Genomic DNA, 18,277 nt, shown 5'->3' on the forward strand with positions numbered 1-18,277 from the left:
TTTTTCTGGTAAGAAAGCTGAAAGAGAAATAATTTTTATATGAGAAAGAGTCTTATATGGTAAATTTAGTCCTAGAACAAAATGACTGGTTGTTTAAGAAACAGAGATGTTCAGAACAAACCAGAAAATCCAAGCATGACATGAATGATCTGTGTAAGTCACAATAAAGATTAATTAAAAAAAAAAAAAACTTTTATATGATCAAGCTGTCTATAATTAAAGGGAAATTATAAGGGCCTTTCTAAAGATTAGGGCTTGATATTAAAAAAACACACAATAAATGGTTAGAACAATGACATTTTCTTAAGAGATTGATTTATTCTTAGTAAATTATAACTTTTTTTTAACACAAAGTTCAAATTTATGGCATCTCACCATTTTCGATTTTCTCTCCCCTTTTAAAGGGAACAAGATAGTAAAGTTGCCCTTCAACTCATTTTCAGCTCAAATAAGTTTTTTTCCTGAACTTTTGTTTGTATCTGATGCCAACAATGTTTTCTTAAAGGTCTAAAGGAAATGTTTTCTTTCAACATAATATTCTTTGCAGTGCAGAAGGTCTTTTCTTTTGCTTTTGGTAACTGGTCTAACAGATTTTATGGTTTATCAAAACAACTCCTATGTCATTATTATTAAGTTTTGGTTTGCAGTGAGCTGAGATAATGCCATTGCTCTCCAGCCTGCATGACAAAAGCAAAACTCTGTCTCAATAGAAAAAAGAAAAAAAAAAAAAAAGACACCAAGTCCTGCTAAATCTTAAATGCTGGCAGGAATTAAAGCCTCATCTTTAGTCCTGGTAGAAGATGACAATAAAAATAAATTGCATTCCTGAGACCCAGGGTCAGAAATTAAAGCTATTCAATTCCTCAAAGCCCAGGAACTATTACAGAAGAGGTGGGCATGTGAGATTGTAAGGGCAGATTTTGAGAGATAAAGTAAGTCCAGTTTCTCAATAAATTAATCATTAAAGTCAAAGGCATACTAATGCAAGACCAGTATATGGGCCCCTGTGTCAGATTAACAGAGTTTTCTTGAAGCATTAGCTGACTACTTAATAAAGGTTATAAAAGGCTTATGGAAGTTATATCTTTTGGTCAAGATTAAAATTTTATAGATTGCTTATATTTTGAAAAACAAATTTAATTGGCTTCTTACTTTTATTTGGGCTTATTGTTTTTAAAATTAAGTCTCCTCTCTCAAATAAGGAAGGTTTTCACCTCTTTTTTAAAATCCTTGAGTTATCAGTTTGGTCAAATGAATGATTTATTTTACAAAGACATGCGATATCAAGTGTTTTAATATTTGCTTTGGTATTTGATACTTTTAAAAATCAAATTAGAAATTATGTCTTTTCTGACCTAATTAATCCTTTAAGGTGTTAGTTTCCCTAAAGTCTAAAAATGATATAATTTGACTTATTTGGTATAAAAATTATACAGGAAGCATTGTCAATTGTGAAATGGTGTTTGGTTTTCTTTGGGCTGTATTTGTGTACGCTACTGGTATGTGTTCAAAAATTATGAGAAACTCTTATAATTCTAATATGAATTTGTGTACATTATAAGTAGCAATTGTAATTGTTATATTAAATTATTGTGTGCCACAGAGGTAACAAATTTCCTTGTCAATGGTGCCTTTGTTTATAACTGCCCTAAAATTTGTGTCTTCCACGGATAATTGTTGTCTTGTTTGGGTTCTCTTTAGAAGGTGGTTTTACATCAGCTACAAAACTCTAACAGATGCTCTTGAATCCAGCTTTCTGATAACTTTGGAGGTTGTGACCTCAGAATAGAGGAAACATTTTCAGAATTCATTGAGAGCTTAAATGTTTATGACTATCAAGCAGAACAGAAATTAACTGCATGGACTGAACTAACAGAAGAATGAAGTAATCTTTTTGACTTATTGCTTGAAATGTTGCTGATCCTTTGCTTTGCTTTTTCAGAGTCAGGAAAACTTTTCTTTGAGCTATTGACAGCTTTTAACAACTTAGTATATACTCCTATGAACACAATTTGGAGCATGTTTGTTTCTCTCTACCTGATTTCTACATATTTTTGAAACTATTTGTGAGTATTGTTAGCTTATGGCAATATAGTTATTTGCATAAGTGCAATAAAAATTTGTTTTCATTTGTAACAGGATACAATTGGAGAAACTGGTTATTTTACCAAGGCTATGACTGGAGTGGTGTGCTTTCCTCTAAGGAATCAAACTTGACTTATGGAGTCAACAAAGCAAAAACTGGCTTTGTACCTTGTCTACATCATCTCTGTACAGGGTTCCTGACCTGTGGTAAGTAAAGAACACCATTTTTATGACAGGCCCAGGAGCTCCAAGTTTATCTTGGAACCTCAAGAGGAGAGGAATTCACCCAACTCATAGGTATTTGATGGTACGAACCCATGGCTGGGCTTGACTTTAAAACAGTCTTATCTGAGATTCCTTCTATGGAACAAAATTCCATCAAAGCCAATTTAAAAGCCTATGTGAAAAAAATAATTTTTCTTGCTGCACTGTATACAAATAATCAGGCCCAGTATAATAAAGCAAATCAGTCCTACCAGGATTTGTCTTTGGTGAAAATGGGAACCTGGACAGAGAAAAATTATGTTTCAAAAACTGTAGTACACCTGTTATTAGATTCTAATCTTGCCTAATGTTTTTCTTTTTTTATTATTTTCTACAGTTTAAACCAAATTCTATTTTTTCTTGGCTACAATCCTGCAAAATAATGTTTTTGTTTTTTTTTTTTTCGTTTTCCTTCTTTTTTCTCCATTTTTTTCTAATTTGGAGTCATGAAAAACTAAGCTGTGCTTTTGCAAAGCCTTCTGAACTGAAGGTAGACAACTTAAACTTCAGAAGAAAATAACAGCAACCTATTTAAAGCCACATACATAAACGACTTTCATACCTGCCTACTGAGGCATGGACTTCAGAGTAATGTGGCCTGTACTGATTCTCCAGGACTATTCTTTTGTTTGCTGTTGTTTTTCTCCCTTCTTCCCCCTATTTTCTTGTCACAGGACATGAGATTTCACAACCTGCTAAAAATGAGCTTTCCTAATAACTCAAGATTTATCCATCTAGGAATAAACCATCCTAGCCATGAGAGATCAGATGAAACCTGAAACCAGAGACTCATTTTCTTCTAAAATGCTTTCTCTGAAAGATTTTAAACAGAAAAGGGGGAAAACGTGAAAGAAAAATAAATCTTCGGGCCCCCAAGTCACTAAGCTAAAGGGAAAAGTCAAGCTGGGAATTGCTTAGGGACAACCTGCCTCCCATTGATTCAAAGTCACCCCTCTGTTCATGGAGATAAATGCATTTGCCTTCTTTACAGAGGCTAACCAGAAACTCAGAAGTAGGCAACCATTTGTCTGTTATCTACCTTGACCTGGAAACCCCCCCACCCCACCCCCGCTTCAAATCTTCCCGCAGTTGCTTCGAGTTGTCCCACCTTTACGGACTGAACCAATGTTCATCTTACATATGTGGATTGATGTCTCATGTCTCCCTAAAATGTATAAAATCGAACTGTGCTCCAACCACCTTTGGCATATGTCATCAGGAACTTCTGAGGCTGTCTCATGGGCACATGTCCTCAGTTTTGGCAAAATAAACTTTCTAGATTAACTGAGACCTATCTCAGGTTTATGGGGTCCACAGACAGCTTTAGTTCTACGTATATGGCTTTAATTTTAGTTTCAAGGCTTTCACAGCTATGGCTGTGGAAGCATATTCAGAAAAACAGTATCCAAATTGTTTATTGTTTGATAATGAAATATGTGAATAAGACCATTGGGAAAGAATAAAAATGAACATTCATATACCAGAGGACAATGTACTGATCATTGTTTAAGCTAGATAATGGGTACAAGAGAGTTTACTATACAATCCCTACTGGTTTGTGTACTTTAATGTTTCTATAATAAAAGCTTAAAAGTGTAAATAACTCAAATAGGTAAAAATTTTTTAAAATGTACCAGAGGACATTTATAAAATTGCAGTGTTGGGGTCTATTTTCCAAAAAAAAATTATGTTTAAAGATAAGATTGTTTTGTATAAAAATATTAATTATCTGAAAATATTATCATGAAATTATTTATAAGCAAATTTAATCACAAAATAATATAATATATTGCCAGTCAAATAGAAAAATGGAACAAAGGTTAATATAAAGCTGACAGGCTATTTAAATAGTTAAATGTCTTTCTTAAAAATAATGAATATGAAATAAATTAAATCTCATTTCAATTTAATTTTGAATGCACAGATCTTTCATAGACAACAGGTTGTTATTTATCAGCTGCTTTTAAACTTAGCATTAAAAAAAAAAAGTTTAAATAGAAAGAACACAAAGACAGCATCAATCTAGTTTGTAGTGTTATCTCCACAAACAAGGGCCAGAAGAGAGATTTGCAAGCTTAAAAAAATAAGAGGCCGGGTGTGGCTGCTCATGCTTGTAATCCCAGCATTTTGGGAGGCTGAGGTAGATGGATCACATGAGGTCAGGAGTTGGAGACTAGCCCGGCCAACATGGTGAAACCCTGTCTCTACTAAAAATAGAAAAGTTAGCTTGGCGTGTTGGCACACATCTGTAATCCCAATTACATAATCACTTGAACCTGGGAGGCGGAGTTTGCAGTGAGCTGAGATCATGCCACTGTACTGCAGCCTGGGGGACAGAGCAAAACTGTTTCAAAAAAAAAAAAAAAAAGAGCAGCCTGGGGGACAGACAGAGACTCCATCTCAAAAAAAAAAAAAAAAAGAAAAAATAATCCCTGAAAACAAACCATTAATTTGGAAGTTATAGGCAGTCTCTGAGTATTTGTGGATAAGCCACCAATGGATGTAGATAAGGCTATACTCCCCACTCTGCAATGATAAGACAAAAACTTCTGATGCATCATCTTGTGCCTGTATAACAATTGGGAAATAGGTGTCTACCTTGTAACTTTCTATCCAGTTACACTTTGAATAGTTGCGGCGAGTCCAACTATCTATCAGTGACCCTGCAATTCTGCATTCTCTATATTTATATTTACTAGAAATAGGCACTGTGAACTCTGGAACGTTTTTCTAGTGGGGGAAAAATATGGCTTGGGACACTTTGATTCACTAAAATAAGTGATCGTGTCATTTCTTCACTAAACCTAGTGGTGTTAGTATACTTCCTCTATAGTAATCACTGTGAGACTAAAATTTCATCAATTTAAATGAGAAATTCCAACACTTTTTATAAATAACATGTTATAGAATTAGTCACCATAAAAGTGTTCTTAACCTTGCCATAACACAGTTCACAACAATCTTAAGAGCTGATTTCAATGATCATCCTTTCATAAAATTCTAGGCACTCTTTCATATACTTGATAATGTGCTATTTTAACAGAATCATCTTTTCCCTATTACTTTCTCTTTGGATGGTTAAAATGCATTAGCATTTCAATGATTGTATTATATCCTCAAGTATACAAAGATGTAATATCTCTCCTTATAGGATGTATGGAAATGTTCAGCCACAATAACTTTTAAAAAAAGAAACTGCAGCCTACAGATGCTGCAGTTCCTCCATTCATGCATTAGTAAGTGTCTGGATTAAACTGGTTCAAAAGACCATGAACAACATGTGCCATTATAGGCATAAAAAGGCCATTACCATCTAGCAGATCAAGCAGCAGAAGGTAAAAATAAATGATCCCAGTAGAAAAAAAAAAAAAAAAAGAGGTTACTTATCTATAATATTTAGTTCTTCTAAAATCAACAAAACCTTCATTAGTTCCATTTAAGAATATTCCTAGATAGGATTAAAATATTATTTAGATGTCTCACTAATCTTCACAGTTACTATTTCTGCTTTCACCAATGCAATTTTTATGGCAGTTAAAAATTTAGTTTAACTAAATTCAGTTTTAGTTAAAAGCTGAATTTTTAGTTCAGTTATTATGACAAAGGACAACTAAATACTAGCTTTAGCAATAGAGCAGGAAGATGCCTTGCGGTAGCATAAAAATAAAGGCAATGAAAGTTTAAGAACTGAAGTGAGTACCTTGTAGATTCTGTACTCCCTGGCGCTTGTTACTGTTTAATAATAAGCTTAATGTTTAAAACGGGATTCATGGTCTCTTTCAGGTCACCTTAGCAATAAGTGCATTACCTCAAAATGGAATGAAAGAAAAATAGCTCCTCCCTAAGACTCTCAATTTACCATCTTGGAATAGTTTGTCACTTGGGAGATCAGGTCAAAATCCAGAATACTGAAGGAATATGGCATGATGACAGATATGTTTTATAACCCAAAATGAATGTTGGTATATTTGATGCTGGGGAAGCAAAGTAGTCAATTAAAAACACTTCATATTGGCATCTGTAAAAAAAGGTCACAAAGACCTTGATTGCTGTAGAAACCTCACATGAAGTAAATGTGTTTTGTGGGGGTACTGTTAGGGCCTGTTTTTTTCTCAGCTGTGTTAAGGGAGAAAGTAGCTAGTTGCAAACCTTTTTTTTCATTTGTTATTGTAAACAAAGTTCATAGTTTTACCCATTAGCTGTCTTTACTGTATACTTCACATTTTAAATACATCCTTGAATTCATGTAAGTTGCATATAAACAAATTCCATTTATATGCACGCATTCATTTGTTTAACATTTACTTAGCACAAGTATATATTCAAAGAGCCTTAGAAGGATTTTACAGACTGAAAACAAATTCCCTTGCCATCAAAAGCTTAAGATTTAGTAGAAAATATAACAGTCTTTATATAAATCATATTTCTCAATAATTAGTGAATTTTATCTAAAATTAAAAATTTCAAAAGAAGTTTAAATTACTTTGAAGTTCATATCAATACTGATTCTCTGTTTCGTTATACATTTTATTAATAGTTTGAGAAATTAGGGAAAATCTTATTTTTATATTGTACATGGCACTAAGACAGTAAGCTGAGTTTAAATAAAATTATATTTCAGTGTTGCTTTTCTTGTGCTTGACTTGGCTTTGCTGTAAGAGTGTGTGTGTGTGTGTGTGCGTGTGTGCATGTGCGTGCTTCTTGTTGCTATGTTCTAAGCCTACCTTGTGAAAGGTCCAATATTAAACTAACCTCAGAACTTTTTACCAAAATAGCTAATAAACTTGAAAATATTTTAATATTCACATTACATTTTTTAATCTAAAAATTTACATTTTAAAATATGCTTTATGATGTTTGTATAAACTTTATATCTTAATCATATCAACCTCTGTAAAATAACTTTTAACAATAAAAAGCTTATTGAATCATGACACAAAAATCTGTCAACATTCCAGTTAACACTTAGAGTTTAATGAATTAGTACTGTTGTCCAAACTCTGGTCATTTATTGTAGAAACAATTGTATAAGCCTTATTTTGTTACCCTATTTTAAAAAAATATTATTTTATTACCAATGTAATTATCTTAATTAGTCTCACTGTTTCGTAGCAGCAGTCACTGATGGAAGGCATCAACTCCCCCAGAAGCATTTTTGAGTTTCCCCTACTTTCAGGCTCACTTTCTGTATTAACTTTCAACTCTTTGAGGATATTTCACACTGAAATCATACTAGGTATTTTCACTTAAATAGTATTTGTAGGTTGTATGTCCTTGGTGTTTTTGTTTTCTTTACTCTCAGGTTGGATATTTTCAAAACTGAGATAAATAAGTTGATCCCAGCATTGTTAATATAGTATCAGTGGAAAATAAGGTATCAACTGCAAAATCTATCTTGTTTGGTGAGGTCATTTTTAAACTTTCATACATCTGGTTTTTTGTGGTCTGTGTCATTTATAATTTTGGAATTATTTATATTTTTCTTCTCATGTTGGTATACATGCTATGATTACAATCTTTTTCCAAAGTACTACTTTGCTTTCATTCGGAAAGTTTCTCATGCTGACACAACTTAGGTCTGATAGGTAAAATCTTTATATCAGTAGTTGGCACTGGAGATAAGGCCCTGGCTGATAGTGAGCTTGCAACTTTGTGGGAAGTATACAGTCAGTATCAGCAATCTACTTGTACCTCAGGAATAAAATATTGAAAAATAAAGGCATGTCTTATTAAATATAGCAGGCTTTCTCCTGATAAATTGTTATTATAGGAAGTAATGAGTGAAATAGGTAAAATGTAGACTACGTAAACTAGAGAATACATTTAAGAGAAACAGCTACTGCTCAGCTCATTGTTACCAGATCTCCCTATTTTACGAAACAAGGCAGAAATCCAGGGTCTTACGTAAAATCTCTCAATATTTTAAATTTTGACAACTAATTCAAGTAAATTTAAAACAATGTGGAAAATAAAGCAAACACAGAAATGAGGGTGGTCAATTTGGAATCCCTGCTCTAGAGAAGTGGTTTCTGCCCCTTTCATTTCTGAGTCAAAATTGAGGAACAGAGACGTAAACATACTTCCCAATCTATTGACTTCTGAGTCTTAGGCATAGACAAGAGCAAAAGTCAGAGAGTGTGGCCAGGAGACCAATTTAGACATAGGCTGGCTTTTCTCTCTTCTTTATCTCATTGAACTCCCTCTTGGCTCACTCCTTGTTCATTGGAGCTTCTCTCTCATTGAAGCACTCATTGGCTTTCCCTGGACTTGACATTATTTAAAGGTACAAGCCTCCCAAAGAATTCTTTTCTGCTAACCTTTCGACTCGACAATGGCCTTTAATTTACAAAAACATTACAAAGGTCATAGTCTACAGGAATAACAAAGCTTTCTTACATATCAGTTGCATATTATCTCCTATGTATATCATCTCCTTAAAAACAACTGAAGGAGGAAGATGTTATTATCCTCAATTCATAGAATAGAAACCTGAAATCTAAGAAAAAAGAATACACTTGATACTCCCAGAGTATAAGTGACTGGGCAGGAATGGGAACCCACATCTTCTGGATGGAAATCCAGTGCCTCTCTTCTGCTCCTTCACAAAGGAACACACGAGGGAAGAGAGAGACAGTAACCTGAGTTACTCAACATTGAACCTTGTTTTCCAGAATCATATGCTTTGTCTTTCAAATCTCCCAATAGTCAATATCTCACCACTGGACTCCTTCAAGCTTATTTAAATTTTCTTTTAAATTGAATCCAAGAACATAAAAAACAAATAAAGGGTGAGACGGTTAACATCTGTGACTATTTAGAACAAAGACTGTCCCTGTAGTTTGCAACCATTAGAAACAATTACAGCATCTCTTTGGCAGGGCAAAGATAAATTCATTAAATTACTGCTTTGAAAAAGAGTTGCAATAGCTTCCAATAGGGCCTAATGCCCACATTTAGAAAAAAAAACAAAAGACATTTTGAGCCTCTAAAAGTACCTATGTAAGCAATCCTATAACCAAACTTGTGGCAATAAACTTAAACTAGTTGCTGTATATAAAACTCACACACCCACCCCCACCCCACCCCACACACATACGTCAGCACAAAATAACCACTTTGACACTTTGACTCGTAATTGATGAGATAATTGAATTCAATATTAAATTGAAAGCCTATTTTTTATGCCAAACTCAATCTATAAAAGGCAAACTTCTTTACCCATATCTTGGGTCCAAAGCAATGGCTCTGGGGTGTTCCATGGCTCCTGCTATTACTGTAGTTCTTAGGGAGCCATCTAGTTTAGCCACCTCGATTTGGTCCAGATTGCTGTCTATCCAGTATATGTTTCCTGCTATCCAGTCGACTGTCAGGCCTTCTGGAGTAGCCAGGCCATGCTCCACAACCACTTCAATGGCACTGACACCTACAAAAGAAGGAAAACCAGTATGTGCACCCATTCAAGTATTGCGTTAAGTACAAAGGAAAAGGCCTACCTGCGACCAGCAGTACAAATTATTTCAATGTGATTTCCACTTTGAGAGATTGCAAAAGTGTCTCTTAGCACAGGCAACACCAAGTAGTCTCCAATTTAGCATTACCCATCATCCTTACCAGAAATCTTTAATCTAGTAAATCCTTTTAGTATCAGTGGAATCAAGTTTTTAAACAGCTCTGAAGTTAATAACAACATTGAGGTGGCAAAAAAAAAAAAAAAAGTTACTTCTTGTTTCTGACTTTTGTATACAGAGCAAGGAATTTTGGAAACAATCAGTTCAACTTAACTCAAATGTTGATCTTCAAGAGTAGAATAAAATCAAAAGAAAAAGCCCACCAGAGCTCATATGCATTCTGGCTAATCAGCACTCACTCTTTTTCTCTTTGTGGAAGCATAACAGATAACAGCTACTACTATATTAAACCTTAACAAAGATAAGCCCCAGATGACCCTCTTCCTCACCTGGGACCCTAAGATTTGCAAGATATAACAAAAATGTAAATAAGAGAAAAGTTATGAATAAAAATAAGCGATTTGGTTATGCCTACCAATATTCTTATTTATCCACTATTTAATTTCTTTCACAATTAAAAAAAATCTTTCTTTTATTTATTTTAATTTAATTTTATTTATTTTATTTATTTATTTATTTTTTTGAGACAGGGTCTCACTTCTGTTGCCCAGGCTGGAATGCAATGGTGTGATCATGGCTCATTGCAACCTCAACTTCCAGGGCTCAGATGATTCTCCTACTTCAGCCTCCTGAGTAGCGAGGACTACAGGTGCACAGAACCCATACCCAGCTTTCTTTGTATTTTTAGCAGAGATGGGATTTTGCCATGTTGTCCAGGCTGGTCTCCAACTCATGGGCTTAAGTATCTGTCTGCCTCACTGCTGGGGTTACAGGCATGAGCCACTGTGCTGATCAGCCAAAACTTTCCTTTTTAAACACCTTTTATAATATGATAAATCATTGTAGTTTGTAACGTTGCTACCACATCAGTGCTTTTTGTTAGACATATTAACAATGTGTTTTATGAAATTGCTAACCAATTGATCCTTTGAATCTAAATCCATCGTTTTAAATCAGTATATGGCATAGGATATAAGTTTACATATCATAACTATATTATGTGCTTAAATATGACCATTTTTCAAAATTGCAAAGGTGATTTAGGATGGAATTAACAATTTGACAGAGATACCTTGTCCTTGGAATGGTATATGCAGGCAACATTTCAAGAGAAATATGTATTTACGTCAAAGACTTCCTTTTTTTTTTTTTTCTTTTTTTGTTTGAGATAGAGTGTCACTCTGTTGCCCAGGTTGGAGTGCAATGGCACAATCTCGGCCAACTGCAACCTCCGACTCCCAAATTCAAGCAATTCTCCTGCTTCAGCCTCCTGAGTAACTGGGATTACAGGCATGCACCACCGCGCCCGGCTAATTTTTATATTTTTAGTAGAAATGGGATTTCATCATATTGGCCAGGCTGGTGTGGAGCTCCTGACCTCACATGATCCGCCTGCCTCGGCCTCCCGAAGTGCTGGGATTGTAGGCGTGAGCCACTGCACCTGGCTATTTATATAAAAGACTTTCTACTTAAGAAAGGATTAGTTTAGCCAAAAGAGATAAGTCAAATTATGGCAAAAATATTTAGCTCATATTAGTCATCTTTGTAATTTTTTTTCATTTTTTAAAATTATCTTGAAAGATGGTAGTAAAATTAAAAAAAAAAAAGTTATTGTAACTCCTAAAAATGTGACTAATGGTATGTAACAACCAGTCACTTTGTTTTGTTTTCTTGTAAATAAATTTCTTTGCCATCAGTCCATGGAAAAGTCCACAGTGGCAAATGGTGTGAACAGCATGAGCATCACCACTTCCTGCCCCCAACAGGTGCTCACACAGATGCTCAACATCCCTGATTTTACATATATAAGGGAGGGGATAAAGGAACAAAGGTCAAAGAATAATCAAAATTTCTTCTAGTTATAACGTGTTCTTTGAATTTTCACTTAAAAAAGTAATCTAAACATTAAGAAAAATTATAATATATGTACCTCCACTTTCAGAAAGCTTTCCCCGGTATATTCTGTCTTCTACAACATCTGTCCAATAAAGTAAACTTTGATTGAAGTGAAAATCAAGTGCTATTGTGTTTCTCAATCCAGGAACAAGTAGACTATAGTCTCTTTTGTGAAGATCAATCCTTCTAATCTCATGACGAATAGAAAAGATGATGAATGCTTCAAAAGGATCTGAAATTAAATTTATGTTTAATAGGCTTATGAAAATGTAAACTCTGGTAATAAAATGCTTGAGATCAAAATATATTATTTAAAAGTATAATTTATTACATAATTCTCCATCTTAAAACAGCAATTTCTTTTAATCCAATATTTAACAGAAACTTGCAAAATTTAGGCTTATATGTATTCATTAGAATAGGTATTAGGGAGATTTTATTGTTTGAATTTACATATACCTGACACTGATTAAAGAATAGAAGAATTATTGTCACACAAAAACAAAATAGGGAGTTTTCTGGTTTTTTTTTTTTTTTTTTTAGAATTTCATCTGACAAAGCTCAGAAAAATCACCATAGGAATTTCTAAGATTTGGCTAAAACTAACTTTGCTATTCTCTTAGCTAACTACCCTGTATTTACAGATCCACAGAGAAGAAATATCCAACAACAACACAAAAGGATTTCTGTGAAGAAGTTGTTGGAATTATAGTTAGGGAGTGCTTCCATTAAGAGAGAAGATGGCGGCTTTCTGCAGAGTCCAAAAAAATCATAACTATATCATTCCACACTGGTTTCTTTTAGCCTGAAACAGGCCTGAGTAGAGAGAAAGGAAAGAAGTTTTGAAAACGGGTATGAGATTAAAGTTTCTTTTAGTATTATTGTGTCTAAAAGAATGTTTCAGTATCTGAAAGTTACTAAAATTATGTTATTTCCAAAATGTATCAAACCCTAAACTAATTACTGTGAGACATACTGATGTATATTGTTGTGATCACTTAGATACTGCAGTTATTTATTGCACAGTATTGTTTTTTTCTGTATGACATTATTGTGACTAGAGCTAACTGAAAAAATGTATATCAAAAACATGTACAGAATAGTTCCAGATAGCTCCCAATAAAACAAATACTCTTAAAATTTAATATCCCACATCTAGCATTTTTAAAATAAAGGAAATGTTTGTGTTGGATGCACAGCTGTTTAAAAGAAAAAATATCTAATTTTGGATTAGCTCTTATGTTAGGTCTTTGATACAATTTGAATTAATTTTTGTATATGGTATAAGATAGGTTCAGATATCATTCAATTGCACGTGAAAATCTAGTTCTCCCAGCACTGTTTCTTGGAAAGACAATTTTTCCTCCACTTACCTTCAGACTTATCTCACACCATAGACAAAAACTAACTCAAACTGTATTACACACTTAAATGTAAAAACTAAAAGTACACTACTATTAGAAGAACACACAGGCATATATCTTAGCGACCTTCGATTAGGCAATGTTTCTTAGCTATGAGACTAAGACTTATTCACCGACTAAGATGATTATAATAAGAAAGCTGGATGACACAGCTGATGGCAAGGATGTAGAGAAATTAGAACCCTCATACACTGCCAGTTGGCTATTAAAAAAAAATGCAGTCACTTCGGAAAACAGTTTGGCTCTTCCTTAAAACGTTAAATATTGAGTTACCATATGACCCAGCAAAAATTCCAATTCTAATTGTACACCAAAGATAATTAAAAATGCATGTTCACAAAAAACTGGTGCATATTCATAGCAGCATTATTCATAACCAAAAATGGAAATAATTCATATGCCCATCAACTGATGAATAAAAAAAGTCGTCTATCCACATGATAGATATATTATTCATCAATACAAAGAAAATAATTACTGGTGTATGCTAAAACAAATGAAAACATTATGCCAAGTGAAAGAAGCTAGTCATAAAACACATGTCGTGTGATTATATTTATATGCAATGTCCAGAAGAGGCAAATTTTTAGGGGTAGAAAATAGATAGATTAGTGGTTTCTAGGGCTGAGGGGAGGTATTGATGGGAAATGATTGCTAATGGGCATGGCGTTTGTTTTGGGGTGACTACAGTGTTCAAAAATTAAATAGCTGTAACAGTTAAACTGAATTGTGTACTTTATAAGAGTGAATCTTATGGTATGTAAATTATATCTAAATACATTTGTTATTTAAAAAATGTAGTAATGACTGTAAAAACTTGTAAAGGGCATAAAACTGTACAAATACTACTTGTAACTCACTGTTAACAGTCCAGGTTCACATATATCATTAATTTTTAGCTCATTTAGTCATTCCTATAACCTTCCTCAGATCTGAAAAATTTTCTATCTACATTAAGAAAACAAAGAATTCCAACAATTTAGTTCTGTTTCTTTTCTGTGCATTAGAGTTAGTTGAATAAAATAGAGAAATTATTATTAGAAAAATTAATGGAATAATATTTCAACTCAAATAATTCAGAAAATAAAAATAAATTAACTCAAATTTGAAAATAACAACAAATATAACCACAGAAATTGATACAATACGACAAAAGATATTACTAGCAAACCCAAAGTCATTTGTTTAAAAGAATAACAAAATATAGATTAGACCTATGGCAGACTTGATTATATATATATATACACATATACATAGACATATTACATATACATATACATATGCATATACATATATACACATACATAGCGATAAATTAACAGTAGGAAGAGTGAAAATAGAAAATATAGAAAATAAAAAAAAGGTGACAGAGCAAGACTCCACCTCAAAACAAAAAAAAATGAGTAAGATATGTATTTTAATAATACACTTGAAAATATGTAAAATAAGTTAATTCTTAGAGAAATGTGTTAGCAAAATTGACTTAAAAAGAAATAGAAGTCCGGGTGCAGTGGCTCATGCCTGTAATCCCAGCACTTTGGGAAGTCAAGTCTCGTGGATCACCTGAGGTCAGGAGCTCAAGACCAGCCTGGCCAACATGGTGAAATCTCATCTCTACTAAAAGTACAAAATTATCCAGACATGGTGGCATGTGCCTGTAATCCCAGCTACTCAGGAAGCTGAGGCAGGAGAATCTCTTGAACCTGGGAGGCAGAGGTTGCAGTGCGCCTAGATCACACTACTATGTTCCAGCCTGGGTAACAAAGTGAGATTCCACCTCAAAAAAAAAAAAAAAAAAAAAAAAAAAAAAAAAAAAAAAAAGAAATGATATATAAGCATTACAAACATTGATCTAATAGTAAAATTATACCCTCCCATCTAATGTGTAAAAAAGAACAACCTGGCCGGGCGCGGTGGCTCAAGCCTGTAATCCCAGCACTTTGGGAGGCCGAGACGGGAGGATCACGAGGTCAGGAGATCGAAACCATCCTGGCTAACACGGTGAAACCCCGTCTCTACTAAAAAATACAAAAAGCTAGCCGGGCGAGGTGGCGGGCATCTGTAGTCCCAGCTACTCGGGAGGCTGAGGCAGGAGAATGGCGTAAACCCGGGAGGCGGAGGGTGCAGTGAGTCGAGATCGCACCACTGCACTCCAGCCGGGGGGCGGGAGCCAGACCCCATCTCAAAAAAAAAAAAAAAGAACAACCTACAAGACTAAAAGTAATTTAACAAATTGGTACTCGGGTTATCTACATAGACTGCTGCCAGTCCACAGACTTTGTTACTAGTCCATAATGAAGTCACGTAGTAATTGAGAATATTAAGAAAAGTTTACACCAATTAAAACAGCAAGACCACACCCATTTTACTGGGCAAAATTGGAAGTCCAAGAATTATCAAAACATCACACATGGAGTGCTTCCTATATACTATAATTATTCTTAAACTTTTCTTTTTGAGATAGAGTCTCACTCTGTTGCCCAGGCTGGAGTACAGTGGTGTGATCTTGACTCATTGAAACCTCTGCCTCCCAGGCTCAAGCAATTCTCATGTTTCAGCCATCTGAATAGCTGTGATTACAGACATGTGCTACCATACCCAGTTAATTTTTGTATTTTTAATAGAGACAGGGTTTCTCCATGTTGGCCAGGATGGTCTCAAACTCCTGGCCTCAAGTGATCCGCTCGCCTTGGCCTCCTAAAGTGCTGGGATTACAGATGTAAGCCACCGGGTCCAGTCATTCTTAAACATTTATAAATCCCAATTTACACAGTCCTCACAAAGCCTCATGAGGTGGGTGATGTCACCCCCATTTTACATAGGAAGAAACAGAGACACAGAGAAATTATATAACTACCATGTCAAAGTCACACAGCTAGTAAGTGGAGGAGAAGCAATTTGACCCACAATGGTAGCTAGTGTTAGCAAAGATTTGGAGAATGAGGAACTTTCACAAAGTATGGATGGTAGTGTGTATTTCTACAACTATTTTGGAGATATATTTGGCTATAATAGACTTAAACATGTGTAAATGAAGATGCACATACTCTTGAATATGTAGTTCAACTTGTTTACATTTTCATATGTAGACATCATAAGGTCATTTGCTACAACATAGTTTGATATAGCAAACTCCTAGAAAGAACCTTAACGGCCACAAACAGAGGCATGGCAAACTGTAATCTTTTTATAGAGGATAATGTTATAGAGCAGTTAAATCTCAAAATCATATTTATGAGAAAAAAAAAACAAAGCCTAGTTTCAGATGGGTTACGTAATGTACATAACTTGTGTACATATAAAAGCACAGTGTTAAATGTCATTTAAAAACACAAACAGTAAGGATAGAACAGATACACCAGGCTCACAAAAGAGGCTGATTCTGGGGATGGAGAAATGCATACACAGAGGGCTTCAAAGTTATCTAATGTTTTATTACTTTCAGAAAATCACTTAAATCGTGTATGACGTATTCTAAACATTTAAAAATATTGGCTGTTGAATACATTATTCCCACTATTTCCAAACATGTTTGAGTTTACAAAATGAAAAGTGATTAAAAGCACATCTGTTTTCTTTGAACAATGACCTTTACATTGACTATCTTATTAAAACTGCTCACAATCTTTTCAAGTTCTTGTATCCTTTATAGTCATTTTATGTTGAGAAAACACTTGTTTGATAAATATTTACTGAATCATGCTTGACTAAAATAAAATGAACAAATAAAAAAACTAGTTTACCAAAGATCAAATATCAAAGTCTAAATTTTCAAATGATTTTCTATTCGAACTCTTAATCTAGATATCTTCTTCAAGCGCCTCCGCTTTTAAGATCTCTGTTGACTTATTAGATTACTATTTCCCCTTTGAGAAAATAAAGTTGTAATGAATAGTCCAATATGTTATTTCATAAACCAGTGGGAAATCATGAAGATAGAATTTTAAAATCCCTTCTTATAATGGTTTTTACTTTAATTAAATGAAACCTTGTAAAAAAGTATTTGGAGATAAAATAAATGAAGCATCTTCTAGTTTGTTTCCATCTTGACATAGCTATATTAACCTCTTTTAGGGCAAATCCATTTAGAATGAATATAAATAATATGTGAAGTAACCATCCATTTTTACTGTTTTCTAACAATTCTTCCAGTATACTAGCTTCTGTCTCATAAATGACTGAATTTAACAGATCAAACCATCATATTATCCTCTTAACAGAGAAGTAGCCTAAAATCTTCCTCTTTTAGCACATTATAAGAATGAGATATGTACAAAATAAAGGAGGTTACAATTTATACTTTGTATAAGTGATGAATTTCATTTTTATAAATCTAGTGCATTACAAGAAGCTTTTAGAAAACACTCAGAAGACTGTTATCTTCTATGTACAATTGTCTTCTTTGTTTTTCTTTTAGTCCCACTACAGATTTGCAGAATGATTTTTATCAGACAGACTATGAAAGTAGCAGATGAGTTGTCTAAGAAAAATAGTTCTTCTTCAGATCCTTTCAGGGTAAATTGCTATTACAACCATACAACTAGCAATTCTGTGTGAAATCCCCTGATTCTTTACCATATATATAATATCATCAAACAAAAAGTGATATTACTGTTACGATGTTTTCTCTCCTGCTACTTCAGAGATTTTACTGTATTTTCTGTTCCTACATTTAAGAATTTATTTGAACTTTTCCCTCCCATCATCAGATACATTTATTGTACACAGTAGCAACTTATGAATTGGTAAATGGTATATTATTTATCTGACCCAATATATGTCATGACTTGCTTCCCTCCATTTCTCCATCTATAGCCATATTGGGAATGAATGACAGTTAAATATTTCTGAAGTATAATATATAGGTAGGCAGAGGAAATAGAATCTGTAGAATGAAGGCCGGGATGAACTTTCAAGTATTATTCAAACTATACATATACAAGATGATGTCATCAGCTATCTTTCACATTTTTTTAAGAG

At 33.8% G+C, this 18,277-nt stretch overlaps 1 protein-coding gene across 1 annotated transcript in view; it reads right to left on the reverse strand.

Moving 5' to 3' along the window:
- LRP1B (low density lipoprotein receptor-related protein 1B) overlaps window positions 1-18,277 on the reverse strand; it is a 1,318,888-nt gene that overhangs the window by 696,483 nt on the left and 604,128 nt on the right. The window contains exons 23-24 of the mRNA XM_011935709.1: window positions 11,908-12,105; window positions 9,568-9,772 (exon numbers count right to left, since the gene is read on the reverse strand). Coding sequence (XP_011791099.1) covers window positions 9,568-9,772; window positions 11,908-12,105 — 403 coding nt within the window. The remainder of the gene's footprint in view (window positions 1-9,567; window positions 9,773-11,907; window positions 12,106-18,277) is intronic.

This window comes from Colobus angolensis, unplaced genomic scaffold (genome assembly GCF_000951035.1).
Source record: "Colobus angolensis palliatus isolate OR3802 unplaced genomic scaffold, Cang.pa_1.0 Scaffold147, whole genome shotgun sequence".
Taxonomy (NCBI): Eukaryota; Metazoa; Chordata; class Mammalia; order Primates; family Cercopithecidae; genus Colobus; species Colobus angolensis.